This window comes from Cariama cristata, unplaced genomic scaffold (assembly GCF_000690535.1).
Source record: "Cariama cristata isolate BGI_N322 unplaced genomic scaffold, ASM69053v1 scaffold10086, whole genome shotgun sequence".
NCBI classification, from domain to species: Eukaryota; Metazoa; Chordata; class Aves; order Cariamiformes; family Cariamidae; genus Cariama; species Cariama cristata.
In genome coordinates, this window is record NW_009622657.1 from 22,479 (window position 1) to 38,095 (window position 15,617).

The 15,617-nt window shown below is 38.0% G+C and overlaps 1 protein-coding gene across 1 annotated transcript in view; it reads left to right on the top strand.

Moving 5' to 3' along the window:
* CTPS2 (CTP synthase 2) overlaps positions 1–8,491 on the top strand; it is a 28,256-nt gene extending 19,765 nt beyond the window's left edge. Inside the window, exons 9-15 of the mRNA XM_009702410.1 lie at positions 11–99; positions 877–971; positions 1,700–1,762; positions 2,388–2,490; positions 3,677–3,762; positions 8,024–8,073; positions 8,459–8,491. Of these exons, the coding sequence (XP_009700712.1) occupies positions 11–99; positions 877–971; positions 1,700–1,762; positions 2,388–2,490; positions 3,677–3,762; positions 8,024–8,073; positions 8,459–8,491 (519 nt within the window). The remainder of the gene's footprint in view (positions 1–10; positions 100–876; positions 972–1,699; positions 1,763–2,387; positions 2,491–3,676; positions 3,763–8,023; positions 8,074–8,458) is intronic.
* Positions 8,492–15,617: the final 7,126 nt, after the last annotated feature.

Consider the following 15,617-nt stretch of genomic DNA (forward strand, 5'->3'; position numbering starts at 1 on the left):
TCTTTATTAGTATATAGATTCAACAGAACTTGAACGTTCTACGGAAGCGGAGAACTCGGTGAAGTATCACCAGGCATGGCACAAACTGTGCAAAGCAGAGTAAGTGACTATTCTGTTGGGTATTCTGTATCCCAAACGCAGACCGTGATATTTATTTCATGTGATGAAAAATGCTTCAGTAAATCATTTCTGAGTGCATCCAAATTTCTGTTACTTACATAAAGGGGTAGATGTGTATGGTTGGTGACAAGCGTCAGACATAGCAAATTATAGTATCAACCTATATCCTCAAACTCTGCTTTAATCTCTTTAGACAAGTTGCAGCTGTTTGGTGGTTGGTGTGGTGTTTTTTTATTTTTTTTCTTTACATTGCAGGTCAGTTGTCAAGGGTTTTTCTTTGTCAACATGCATCATGGTGAAAGGTAGTTAGATAAAAGCTTAGTAAACGCTGGTGACACTCTGCAAACGTCTCTGTTAACAATCATTGCCAAGATTTCAATTTGTATTTGTAAAGGGATGTTGTTTGTTGTCAAAACGCATTTAACTTCTTCAGTATTACTTAGTAGGCATAAAGTTCTGGTGTTAAGATCCTAAAGTAGTGAATATGCAGCTAGGTTATTTCAGCAGTATGTATTTCAGCAGTGGGATTTTCAGTGGGCAGCATGAAGTTGGTCAGATGAGAATTGGGGTGGACAGATAAGGCAAATCTCCAAATAGAGTTAAATTCTGTGTATTCTGAATGATCATACAAAACATGTCTTTTGTGCATTGTGCTTGCTTTGTTATAACCTCAGAAGTCTTCCTTCAGTTTGTAAGGGCTTCCTTTGCTGGCTTGATTTTACATGTTGGTTGCTTTATATGTGGCTGTCATTACAGTGGCATTCTGGTCCCAGGAGGGTTTGGAATTAGGGGAACAGAAGGCAAACTCCAAGCTATCTCCTGGGCAAGAACAAAGAAAAAACCTTTTCTTGGTAAGATCATTAGAGTCAGAAACTGCTGTGTTTTGGAAGTGTATAGCAAGCTAATTGATTTGATTTAAAAAAAAAGACCCAACAGCAAGAAAAAGACTGTCCCTACTCCAAAGGTTTTATTTGCTATATTCACATTTTATGTGGAGAATCTTTGCCTCTCACTGTAATTAAATCGGCATCATTATAGATGTTAATCAGCACGCAGAAAATGTAGGTGTTTTTGGACACATTTGCTATATTACGCAGTTTTTGTTGATTTACTGATATATTTTATTATGGTAAAGTCTAAAGGTGCCATCTGACCTATAAGCTAAGTGCTGTTTGCGTAAGTGCCTCTGAAGCTTTGATTCCTACTCCACATTTCTTACAATTTTAGAAGTGACTACTTTGACTAGTTGTCAAAGCAAAAATTGAATCTGGATATACCCAGGCTTTCAGCTTCTGTTTGTCTTTGCAGTAATTATTGGTAAAATAGATAGGAGGAAAAAAAAATATTTTGAAAGGTCTTAAATCACCTAATTGTGTCGCATGTATTTACAGTGTGCGAAGTTTGAAGAGTGAGTTTTAAATTGAGCAGTCATTTTTGTTTTAGCTTTTTTGGTAAGTCTGTGTATATACACTGGGTACCAAGATTTCTAAGCAGTCAAGTTGAAGACAGAACAGCAAGTACTTTTGTCAGTCCTGCTCTTTGTCCTGTTAAATTCTGGGGTTTTTGGTTTCTCTTCTAGGAGTTTGCCTGGGAATGCAATTAGCAGTTGTGGAATTTGCAAGAAACTGTTTGAATTGGGAAGGTGAGCTCGGTATTCTAGTGTCAATATGATGTGCTTAGAAGAAATTTTATTCTATATGTGAAATGTGTATCTATTATTAGAATTATTATATAGGTCCTACATTAGGTACTTAGCTCTTGCAACATGATAATTTTCAGCTAAGCACCCTATGCTACCTTTCTGTACAAGGAAGTAGGAACTCTTATTATGCAGATTACTTGAAACCTGCTTCTTGATCTAATGAGTGTAGGAGAAAGCATGCTTAGTTCGCCTCTGTAGTCTCTCTCTGGAGTGTGCAGGTGGTGAGGAGTAAAAAGCAAGAAGTGGTTTTCTCACTTACTTTCATTAGTTGGAGTAGCTAAACCATAGCCATTGCAGTAGTAGTATGAGGAGATTTAGCTCACCAATTAATTTCTACCACTAAGAGCTGAGAGGAAAAAGTTTTGGAAAGCAGGAAAAAGAGAGTATGTGTGGCTGAGGTCATATGCTTCCTGTGGTTGCTTCAAAAGTGATGCAGTATGTGTTTCAACATGTAAGATTGTAGCTTAAATGCAGACAAGCCCTAAAGTGCCACAGAACTGTTAGGATAAGTTTGCAGTGCATGTAGAACAATGGAAATGTACTGTGTTTTGATCTTCTGTTTCAGATGCAAATTCTACAGAATTTGACCCAGACACAAAAAACCCTGTTGTAAGTACTGATATGTTTTGTGAACATACATCTTTTGTTAAAAAGGGAGTTACCTCTGTGTAAGTTAAGATCTGTCTATATTTTTACGTGGTAGGACATGAAAAGATGTCTGCTGTCCCTATTCAGTATTGTTTAAAAAGTATTTTCTTTTAATTGTCCCTTGCCTTCACCTGCTTGCTTCTGTGATTTGCCTTAGCTTTATTTTTGTAATTTTTCTAATAGTTTCCTTGGCTGTAGACTGATGCTGGGAGTAGACAATGATAATTAGGTTGGCTTTAGTAGAGAACAAAATATAAAGGGAAGCTGGAAAGTGTAGCACAAAGCTATTACCAAAATACAGATTTATATAAAAAGATAAAAAACATATGGAAAGCTATTGAAAAATTCTTATCTTTCCTTTATATAAATAGTATAAATAACTACTACACCGCTCTGCCACCACACATCTCTCAGTCCTTTGTTTGAGAAAAATTTCAATGCTGTAGATATGACAGGGCTAGCTGTATCATATGCCACTGGTAGAATTTGAGAGTGAAGTTCAGGAGGATATGGTGTCACACTGTCATAGTAGTAGAAATTAAAAATGATCAGTAAGAGAGGGTTTTTAAGAAAATGAAAAAACAGAAATACGCGTGAGGAATAAAGTAGTGTCTTGGTGTAAGATGTAAATATCTCTTCTAGCGATAAATTAAGTAGGTTGCTCGTGGTGACGTACTGTTTCTGTATCAATTTCCTTCGAAAGAGTTTTGTTGGGATTTTTAAGTAAAATATATTTTTTTCCATATCTGCTTAGTCTAAAACATGTAATTAGGAGGTTTTTAAAGCATTTAACCTGTTTGTCAAGGTTGTTTATGTGCATAGGAGAGAGAATCTGGTCTGAACTTTTGGACGTAAATTAGAGACCTTCAGAGTTTCAGTGTGAGGCTTGATGGTAAAACTTGATAGCATTTGGAAATGTCCTCAGGTGAACAAAGGTAAACTTTGCATTTGACGTGGAATTTGTGGGCTTGCCATCCTAAGAGGTCCCTTCCTTCACCCTTCTGGAATGTATGCAAAGGCATACTCTTTTACCGAAGGGGTTAATTTCATAATAGCGGTATGTTGTAAAATGTGGAAGATGTTGAAAACTTACTGCAAACTTTCTGGGAAGCGAGAGGGATGGTACAGAAGACTGATTCTGGGGCATCTTGGTTTCTAGGGCTTTTTAGTGCCGGTTTTATTTAACTTCTCGTGACTGCATTTCAGCTGGTCACCTCAGGTACCTTTTCAGGAGCATGAGGAAGGGGTGCATCACCCTTTGGAACTGCTGGTTTCTCTCCGTTATTCTAAGGGTTGGTCACAGCAGCTGGCTCTGCTGCAGAGCTCCACACTTAGCTGAAGTCAGGAACACAGATGCTTGTCTGCTGCAACCCTACTGGCAGTTTCTTCTCTTACAGAAATTGTAGTGTGTATTAGTACAATAATATCTAGGACAAAGTTTTATTCCACAAGTAGTTAACTGAGTGATTTGCAGTTTGCATTCAAGGGCAAGTAAGGTATATGTGTTAAAGAGAAAATTATGCGGGTGTAAAATTAAGAAAATAATGGAGTGAATGTATGTGTCATAGAAGATTAATACAGTGTTTACAATTGAAGCAGTATGCTTGCAGTGCATATGATGGATGTTCTTTTGTTCTGAGCTGCATTAAGGTTCTGAAATTGGTAATTACCAGTCATATTTCAGCATCTTAATCTGATCTTTGACATCTTGGTTCTGGGAGAGAAACAGATGTAAATCATTCCAAGGGGAAAATTTGCACTATCAATAATTATAACTGCTAAATAATCTGTCTTAGCGGAGTCCATCTTGTGCTAAAAACTGTTTAGGTATTATATAGAATAACATCAGTAAAAAGGATTGGAAGAGGAGCAGTTTAGTGTAGCTTGTGAACTACCGAACTGATGTAGATGTTTCATTATCTAAGAAAGTTAATTGGAAACACGGTATCAGCACTGATAATAGCTTGTGATGCCACTGCGTGGTTCAACTGAGTGCTAACTTAGGACCAAAGCACTTTTCTTTTGATTCCTGCTCCTTTGGAAACTGAAAGGGGAGAAGGCGGCACTGGTGAGGCACTAGTTCTATTTCCTTTTATTTTTAAGAAAAACGAAAAAAGACAAAAGTTCAAAAGTGTGGTTTGGCAGGTGAACTCAGGGGCAATCATTAAGTATGCAGCTACTTATATCGCTTTTTAATTTGCTTAGCATTCAAATACTCAGAACTGTACTCTCCAAAGTTGATAGTTTCTTGTAAAGACATATAAAATATCTTGGTCTACTTTGCGTCCCTTTTGTCTACGTCTATGGAAATTTGAACCTTTTTTTATTAGAAATAAAAACTGAGATTGTCAAGTAAACATGTAACTCGGAATTAGGCTTCCAAAGGAAAAACAGGTGGCTGAAACAATCAGAAATGATATTACTGGCAACTGTCTCTCAATTAAAATAACACAAGTTATTGTACCATAGAAGAGCATTCTCTGCATTAGTAAAAAGTTTTGAGCATCGTTAAAGGTTTTTATATGATGAGGCAATTGTGACTTGTTCTGTTTTGGACAATAACGAATGCACAACTGAATGCGAATGTGGGGTTGCCTGCAGTGCTGAATATCTGTTTCGTTTTAGCTGTTTGTCTATTTCTGCTGACTATCATTACGACAATGTCGCTCAACCTGGGTTCTGCAAAAGCACCCATGAGTAACTCTATATTGGAGGGAAACCCTATATAGCCCTGTATTCCTAGTTTTGGGGAATACTGGTATCAGTTATATTGGTGTGTAAATGACTGCAAGCATCGTAGAGTTAAGATTTCAAATACCTTGGAAAAAACAGTAGTCTCTGTGTACAAAAAGTGGAAGTTAATGACTTAACAATTTTGGTTGCTTTACATTATTATTTTAAAATACCGTAGAGAAAAAAAAATTCCTAAAGCTGAGTATCTATGTGATGAAAACTTAAAGGAAATGAGACCAAGAATTTGAAGGTATTAATAAGCTGTGATTTATAAACTGTATTTGAGAAATTTGAAATTGCTAGATACTTTTATTGAGGCTTAAAATTAAAATGGTATACTCTGAATGAAAAAAAAAAACGACCTCTGATGTTGCAGTTAACATGTGTTCACCAGACCATACCATTTACACTATCAAAATATCACCTTAAGGTTTTGACTTCAATTCCTCTTTAACACACATTTGATTTCAGTAGGGGAAATGGGGGAGATACATGAGCACTGATCACAGTCCTTCAAGTTCTTGATCTCATCTTGGTTGATATTTGCAGGTCATGTTCCCATTACATATTCTTAAGCTTTCTGCTTTACTTTCTAGCCTTTTGGATAATAATGGTAGGTAAATTGTTACTGTTCTTTGCAGGAAGATAACTGTTCAGAAAAGTAATATGTTTGCTTGAGAGTAGTATGAGTTCTCTGTTGCAAATGATATTTTAAAAATTAATTCCTTTAAGGGGAAGCTGTACAGTCTGTGAACTGCTAATGAACTGGATTCACTAGATGGCAAAAGAGTTGTTTGTTTCGTTCCATTTCCCTCGTCTTCCTCTATTAATAAACTTAGATTTATTTTTTTGGATGAGCCTTTTAATGATGTTCTTTGTCAATTCTATTGCAGCTGCATCTAATACTGTTCTAGGAAAAAAAAAAACAAACAACAACAAAACCTCTTTCCAGAATTAATTCCAATGCACCTTTTTTTTTAATATAAAAAAGCTAATTTTAATTGTGACTGTTGTTCTTCATGACCTATTGCATCTTGTGTAGGATCATGAAACTTCAGATATTCAACTGGGTAAAATAACTGCGTTTTCTATAGTCAAGAAATTGTGCAGAAATAGATTTTGCCAGTAGGTGACCCTCTTACAACATGTTTGTTTCTTGATGCCCACTTTTCCTCTTCAGGATGTCAGTAACCTGATTGAATTCAAAAATTTCTAAGGTTGTCTAAGAGATGAAAAGGAGTGTGTCCACTCGTGCAAAAGCACCTCTTAAAAATCTGTGATTTTTACTTATGTGTGTAAAGTAGCTAGCGTCGTTTAGTGAGCAAATGTGTGTGGGGGGGTATATTTATTTTTGAAATCAAAGCATATTGTTAATTTAGAAATTTTTTTTTCATAAACCAGGAAAAAGTAATAAATATTACGATTTTCTTTTCTTCCAAGAAACATAAGACATTTTAACAGCTGAAGGGTTTGTGTAAAGGAATGGCCCAGGAGCCTGTTCAAACATTCATATCATGTTTAAATATCATAATTTTGGGGGCTTCTCTTGATCCGTCACTGGTGTGGAGTACTTTATTCCTCATTTCATGCAGAGGAAATTCAGGGATGGGAACCACTGTAGTGTGGGATCTTGAAAGCACTTGACAGGCTTTGGTATTAAGTTGAGTCTTTTAAGTCCTTAAATAACTCTGAGATCTAATTGGTTTATCAGGACAATGGATGATGTTGGTGTTAAAATTCAGTCCAAAATTCCAAGTTCTTTAGTAGGATTACTTATCTTCAAAATTTCTATTCTTCTCGTTTCTCTTCTTTTTCACTAATCTCCTCTTAAAGTAAATAATACCCATGAATTACATGTGTGAAGATACATGTGTCACAGGGAATCACGCAATGAAAAGTTTAAAACTGTACCAAATAAATGTAATGAGTGTTTTAATTGCAACAGCAATCACTCAATTCCTATATATACTTACATATTTGTATTTACAAGAATTATAACAAAAAGTGCGTACTTATGTAAATATAATTTTAAATGAACATGTAATGTTGCAGTCATCATAGTTAGAACTGTTACCTTGTTATTGAAAGTAAGTACTTTATGTTTTAAAAATTTGAACTATTTACCATATGGAAGTGTCATCTTACATGAATGATGAAACTGAACTGGGAATATTGGATAGTATGCATCAGGGGACACTCTTCAAATGGAATCATGCATCTTGCCTTTTATGTCTTTTGGAAACCGTTTGGTTTGAATTGCTCTAGAGGTCCAAATAATAGCTCAGGTAAAGCAGGGTTTGTTAAACGACACTTTGTCAAATGTAGTGTGAAATGGAAACAGGTAGTTCTGAACTAATTGTGAGGCAGCTTAGCTGGAAAGTGTGGCTAGCGAATGTGCAGGAAACACAATACAAAACATACTTTGTTATATGTCAAATCTTTATTCTGTACGTTTTAGAATCGTAACAAATCTGTGGCTTTAGGTGTATATATAATGTACAGGAACACCAGGCTCTTCTCCTTCAAAGCAGTGATATTCATTCTTGCAGATGCCTTACTGTCCTGTACCGGTTATCTTTTTTACAAGCATCACAAACTCATCAAAGCTGACAGTTCCATCATTATTTTTGTCCAACGATTTAATGATATTGTCAAGTGAGAATGAATCCTGTTTTTATAGGAGAAGAATTAAAAAAAAAAGAGAATGAAATAAATAGATTGCCACGACTATTTTCTTATGAGGAATATTGCCAAGAAGCGATGCAGTCAATAACAGTCAGAGTTACTTGAAGGTGTTGCTGGTAGTGTTGTGTTTACCAGTTTTACTGGTTAAACTAGAAATACAGTGCCTGCTATCGCCTGCCAAAAATGTTAACAAAGATATGATAAGTATCAAATATTACTCAAACAGGTTACTTCAAGTTTTGTGGGTGAATGTGGAATTTAGGAAACGGAGCAGATGGAATAGCTGCAGCAGGTACATAGTCACCAATAAAAATTAATATGCATACCACCTACTGCTTTATTAAGTACTAATTTGGGCCCTGCATACACTATTTGAAGACGTACTACTTTCATTAGGCTTTGGACCAGGACCTGAGAGTCTCTTTCCTCCTCCGCTTGTCCCCTCTTTACTGGGAATACTGTATTCACTGTTGCAAAAATCTTACTAATGTATTAAATCTAATTTAGATTATTAGCTCCTTTTATTTGTCGTGTCCGGTAAGAGTGCATATAACACCCTGATGCAGCGAGTATTCTAATAACATCGCTGATCAGACTAGTTAAGTAATATAAAATGAGTTTTGATTTATAATTTAGATTTTTAAAATGTTTTCTTTCTTCATACTGTATGTCTGTGCGTGTTTTGTAGTGTCATGTCCTGTTGATTTATCATGATGCCATATTGCTTGAAAATATCTGATATCCAGACAGAAGACATCAGTATTGCTTTTCCTGAACACTTCCATTTCCACGTACCTCGGAAAAGGGGTATGGTGCTCAATTGTGTACAGCTAATATAAAAAGCATTCTATTTCTGAATTTGCCATCACATTTCCTATTAATTTTTGGCAATTAATTTCTGACATGTTTTTTAAGGGAAAAAAACTTTGTGTTTTATTAGTTCTTTTGTCAACTATCCAAAACACGGTATTTAAGGATTTGTCTAACAAAAGAATCTAAATTGAGTCCAAATGCGGTTCAGGAAAGGTCTGGCAGAGAACGTAGGTGAAATCAGAACCTAGATTTTTTTCCAGCTACAGGAAATGGGTATTTCTCTCTCTAGCTTGGTGGCATCTCTTTTCTTTACTTGGCATGTTTCTGGAATGGCAAACCTTTTATTTTGTGATGATGGGAACTTAATCTAGGTAGAAATTGGCACATGTCTATTACTTTTAAATTTGTCATACTGATTTACTCGGTTTATAAATTTTTCTAAATATTTTCTAGATTCAAAGTTTATTATTTAGACTGAAACAAAAAATATTTTATAAGACTCAGATGCAATATTCTAGGTGAAATTTGGCCTGCATAAAAACCCCCAAACAAAACAGCTTTTTAGATTTTTGCATTTTATTTCATAGGGCTTTGTTATAAACTCCCTACTCGGGTACCTGTTTAGAGCTACTGTTCATTGATGCGAATGAAGTTTTATAAGCCAGCCCTTATTTAAGGATTATTTATGGAGTCAGTGAAACCATTTGGGCACAATAATATCCCTTGCAGCGTCATTGCCTGTATTTCCTTTTTTCCTGTCCATTTCATAGGAAGCACAGTGAATATAAGAAGAGTGAAACTTACCTTCAGGTACTGTGCAAATTGATTCTGAAGTAGATTTTTCAGCCCACCGATGGACAGTGCACTGGTGCTGCCCTCCATTAAAGCATACTGGGTAAAATACTTCAGAAGGTTATCGCTGAGTAAATGTTCCATGTTTCTCAGATGTTGTCTTGAAGGATAACTGCAAAGACAGCAGGCAATGACAGTTCTGTGCATCAGAATTTTCAAATGCTTCTGAGACCCTGTTCATTGGTTTACTAACCACATGAAATGATTAATACTTAACCTAGATGAAAGAGGTTGGGGTTTTTTTCCTCTGTAAAACTGGATCAACTCTCCCAAGAAAAAAAATAATCTAAGTTAGTTTCAAAGATTTGAAAAACGCTATACGTTTAGGTTATGCTTACCTCACTCAAAATCCAGAGCTTTCAAATGTATCCAGCAGAAGTGAGATTCTCAGATTGGGGCAACCTTTATAGTTGCTTGCATGCTCCACCCTAATTATGAAACTAGCATTTGTCATTGAGTCAGTGCACTAGTTTTGTTGTGTTTTCAATTGTCAAAGGAATAGGATACTTTAGCAGTAGAAATGAGTAATATATGTATATTTTTTTATCTCTGAAATGGGTTGGCATCAGCATCCGCCACTGCACTTGATGTAGGTTTACTTGGTCTTTATAGACCCTCTGGGAGAGATTTTTCTCTCTTAAATGTGTGTATTTTACACTTCAAGATGTACCACACCTAAAGAAGCCTGAAAAAGGCTCCTATGGGGATATGTACAGCATTTGTTATTATAATGGACTTTTGGAAAATGGTAAATATAAATTTGTTTTAAAAAGATCCAGGTAAGAAAATATGAAGAAGCTACTTGCTCTTTGTTTGAGTTGATAATCACCAATGCCAAAGCCAGTTCTCCAAATTTTGTGCTGTTTTTTAGCACAGGAGATTGATGGATTTCCTCTGGGATAAAATTTTGGTTGCTGCTATTAAGAATCAAAACACTCCATGATGTGAATGGAAAAAGACTGGAGCATTCTAAATGGCAAAAGTGAATCTAAGGCTCTGAAAAACAGTTTCTTCTTGGGAACACCTTCATAACTGAATATCGTGTTCTGCAGTTTCTGAAATCATGTTCCATTGATGGTCTGTGGGGCATTTTTGAGTGATATTCAGCCTGTGGTTGATGCTTCATGACCCAACACTGCTGGTTTTGCAACTGCTGGATTGCTGGCTCTGGCTGTGGTTTCTACATGTGTTTTCTAATCTGCCTGATGTCTGCTGTTGTCATTTTTTGGTGCTTAGGTCCAGGCTTACTTACTAGATCTTTCACTCTGTGCATCGCTTACTGAGAATCAATCACCATTGCATCACTTGTAACTCAGAATCAAGAGCTTCGTGGGTCTGTAGGAGATGGGAGGGTTGGAAGGGGTGTTTCTGAAACTGCAGCTGTGTGGATCTAACGTTCCGTGATGGGTAAGTAGGAGGTTTCCATGAGAAGGCTAGGCAAGCTTTGCTAGATGAATCATGTAGATATACACCTTTCATTAGCAGTCTGCTTGCATGTGCTTATACTTGTTTCCCAAAGTGTCAGAGAGAAGAGTCCTCCAGAGATTATATAATTTGTTCTTCCCTTTGCCCTAGAGTGGGATTACTGGTATTTATGTTGGAGGTCTACTTAACATATTCTTAAGTGCCTTAAATAATGGGGTCTCCACAACCTCCTTATCTGGTTCATTCCTTGTGGTTCCTTATCTTACTATTAGACAGTATTACCATATGTCCACGTGGCTTGCTGCACTTAAGCCCTTTGCTTCTCCTGTCTCCACAGATCGGGAGAACAGATATATTGTCTTCTTTCTTAAAATGACCTTTAACATATCAGAGAAATCCTCTGTTGTCCTTTTTTGGGTCAGAAATCCTTGCTAGTTTAGTGTTCCTTTGGGACTCCTACTTCTTGGATCTACTCATCTTTTCTTGACTTGCTCCAGTCGGTTCCCATCCTGCTTGAGATGCTTTGTCCAAAGCTGTACAGCTGGTTCACCACTCTGGGTGCTCATGGCATGGCAGATATAAATAGTGCCTGAAGCGCTTGGTTGGTGAGGATAACCTCTATGTCATTTTACAGGGAGGTGGCAAGCAGCAGGTGTTAAATAGTGGAAGACTTTGTCAAGTTTTTTGACACTTTATTTCAAGCTTGTTGTGGGGAGGACAGATACACTGATTTCAAATTCAGTGCAAAAGCTTGGCGTTAGCTTGAGGGTCAAAGAGCTGGGGTCAGGCGTCCCCCAATCTTTGTCCCATCCAACTGAGCCATGAAGCTGGAAGCGCACTTTCTCCTGTGTTTGCTTTTGGATTCAACAGAAAGTTGGGAGCCACTGCTGTCATCAGTAGTGGAACCTCTGCTGCTACTGTGGTAGACAGTGGTAGCAGTGCAAGCGAGTCAGGGAGTCCTGGTCTAGAGCCCATTGTGTGGGTTAGGGCAAGTCCCATACACCAAACTGGGGCATGCACTCTGTGATTGTTCATGACAATAAGATAATCATAAGTCCTTTTCTCTTTCTATTCTTTCCTCAAACAAAATGAGAACAAAACATCTGTTTCTTTCTTCTTCCATCCTGTTTTCCACCTTTGGTAGATGGTGAAATTTTAGTAGTAGTGCACGACCAGGTGATCTGCTAAGGCTTCTGCTCCCCATCTGCTAATTCTCCTTGCCTACAGCTCCTGCCTGTGGTAGCCTCACCACACTTACTGTTTTATTGTTCTTGAAGACAGTGTCAGGAAGCTGGTGTGTATTGTTGACATGACAGTATTTGCAAAACTTAAATTTAAGTATTCAAATGACTTGTCTTTACTTATACCAAAGGCACCTCCCTGTCTTGAAGACGTGGTAGTAAGATGCTTAGTAGTACGGAAGAAGAGTTGTATTTCGAGGGATCGCAACTCAAGGAATTCAGCACATTAGCCTTGTTAATTTGTTAAGGATTCATTAGAGAACACCACCTAATTGCAAAATGGCATAACCAGTTTTACAGAAGTATCTGCCCATGGAAGTGAGGGATCAATGTCTGGAAATTTAGGTGACCTGCTCAAGAGTTGCAGAAGAGTTGCATGCCAGATCTGGGGATGAATCTGGTCTCCTCAGATCAGCTTTATTCACAGGGCACTGTAATCTGTAAGGGGCTATCTGAGTGAGAGAGTGGCAGAGCTGGGATTTGTGGTTTGATATCCCAACTCTTTGTCCTCTTCTCTCTCATGTAGACCGCAATGCCCTCCTCCAATAATTTGTGTGACATCTCTGAACTCTGTATTGGAATCGGGAACAGAACTCAGTTTGACAGGCCCCAGTACACTGTCTTTGCCAGAAGACCCCTTTGTAGGACATAAGTGCTCTTCTGAAATAGGTACAGTTTAACCATGGCAGAATGATATCCAGCGGTAAGGAATTCTGGTCGATGACCAAGAATTCGAACAAAAGTAGGGGAAAATAATGTTACTATTGCCACTATTACATGATGGGTGACTAGCAGATAGCAGCATTTATCTGTGCTGAAGAACGGCGCTTGGTACCAAGCTTTGATGTCTGTGCAAGCTGACACCCAGTGTAGAAGCAGCAGTCCAGATTTGGTTACAGCGTTTTGCTGCTCGCTCTTGGATGTGTGAATATATGCCATTCCTGCAGTTTATGACATAATTCAATTGGGCTTGCCCTGAACTAGAGAAATCATGTCAGTAAGTACCATATCCTTTTGGAATTGACATTTTTATTGTAGCTTAGATACAAAGCCATTAGCAAAAAAGAACTAAGTTGATGATGTGTTGTAAGTCTGTTTAGGGATGCATATCACACACATGTCCCTGTGATGATTGTGTGTCACTTTCTTTCAGTGATGGTGTCCGCAGATTCAATATTTGCTCAAAATTGACTATTGCTGAGTATTGCACCAGTAAACTGGTTTGCTGGCGTATGTGGAGCAAGCAATTCCCACCACATTGGAGAGTAAGAGGATACAAGCTGCAGGGCTGACGGAAGTTTGGGCACCACTGCTAGTGATGGGAGTGGTGAAGCTTATGGCATCATGGCCACGTGGCCTTCATCCATGTTTAATGATGGGTTAAGTGGGATGGTAACTCAGGTGCTATCTCTTTTGCCCTTGTCACATCCTTCCTGCCACCACTGATGGCTAAATAGTATGTGAATCTGTGCTCCTTGTTTACCTTAATGTGCTGGACTATGTATTGGGTTGGTCTACGAGTGGATTTCTGTGCCATTCACTGACACTGTTGGAAGGGGCAGGGCACCTTCTACAGGGGTGGGGCTGTCACCCAAGGGCAGCAACTATCTCAGTCATCCTGTTTAATCCTCTGCTAATGGGTTAATGTCCTAACCCTCCAGTACTTTTCCACCTTCTTCAGTGTGTTTTATTGTAGCAGCACCGTTGTTACTTGTATGGGAGTCCAAGTACTTCAAAGCTAGTTGAGGAATCTCTGTGAGGCTTACATTACAGCCTGACCACAGTATAGAAATGTCTGCTGTCAAGGTGAAGTTGGCTATAATTGAGAACATGTATTTGTAGATGTGCATTTGGAAAGAAAGAGCAGGAGATGGTTTTATGCTTAGTATTCACCTATTTCTACTTGTATACTGCTTGTGCATCATTGCTAGCTCGCAGACGTCAGTCACTAGATCAAAGCGCTTTGTTAGCTTTGATTACTTGCTGGAGTGGAAGTGGAGAAAGACGATAGCACAATTTAAGTACATTGGGCTGGATTAGGAACTCTGTGAAAGATATGGTTCCTTATCTGATTTGGAAAGAAATCTATAGGAGCTTTGGTGAATTCTGCAGAGAATCAGTCCTGCAACTGCAGTCATCGTCAGACATTCTTGCACCATCTGCAATAAGGAAAAGGCTCTAAAGTTGGAATATTGATGGTCAGTCTACTACATGGGACCTTTTTTAAGCTGTGTGTTGGCAGATGTGGGAACTAACTCTCTAGTGCCAACAGGGGAATTGTGATCGAACTTTTCAGTGTTGCCATGGGTTCTTACTGTCAGGCTGGGAGGAGACAAAGGACAGACTGAGAGAGAAGGAACATCCAGTTAACAAATTTTCTGAGGAAGATCAAATAATTATGGGTGAGAAGTTCAGCAAACTGCACTACAGCCATTGTAGAGAACCTGTCATTGCTTTGAGGTATGGAACTGTTAGATGGAAGTCGAGGATGGGTTGTAAAATCCTTTATGTGTCACAGGTGATGCATTCCTTATGTTAAAATTGCCATTGTTTGTAAAACCTCCAGTGGTGACATGTGAAAGGATTGTCTCATCTCACAAATTACCCTTGAACTATATGGGTTATCCTGACAACAGTTTGTTCCAGGCCCTCCCTTGTGACATATACCTAATGAGACGTTGAAGGTCTCTCCCTAAACAGGACTGGGTGCGGTTACTACAGGCAAGAATGATTTAATATAATGCACTGTTTGTAGTCAGCTTTAAATTGGTGATATGTTATTCATTGTAGCTATATGTGTCAGCTTTTACTGTCATATGTACACATCGGGCAGACAAGCTATTCTATCGCTGAAACTCCCTGTGATGTAGATATTCTATGTTACATGAGACAGTTTTGAGGGACAGTGTTTCAAGAAGAGGTTTTATGCTTCCACTTTCTGAAACTTGGCTCATGCAGCAGTGCCATAAGGTTGTTACTGCCACAGCTGAAATTTACGGTTACTAAAACCCTAAAAGTTTTCGGTCCTTCCTAAACTCGGATTTGTTTTTCGGAATTCTTAAGAGTATTCAAAAATGCATAAATCTCTGTTCCAGCAAAGTACATATGGATTTATGGAGGAGTGACATTTTGCTGAGTTTCAGGTAGAGCAAAGTAAGGTAATGCTGTACAAGGGGCACTGGCAAGTTTGTTATTTTTGTGGTGAGATTAAGTCTTCTCTCAGCTGTCGTCTGACCTTGGAGATGCCTGGACTCTCTAGATGTCTCAGCTCTAAGAACCCTTCTTCATCCTGAAAACGAAGTTGATGAGGAGAGATAGAATCAAATTATGTAGTTGGTTTTCAAAACGTTGTTGCTCTCAACAGTGCAAACCTGATGGACTGTTCAAAAGAGGTCTAG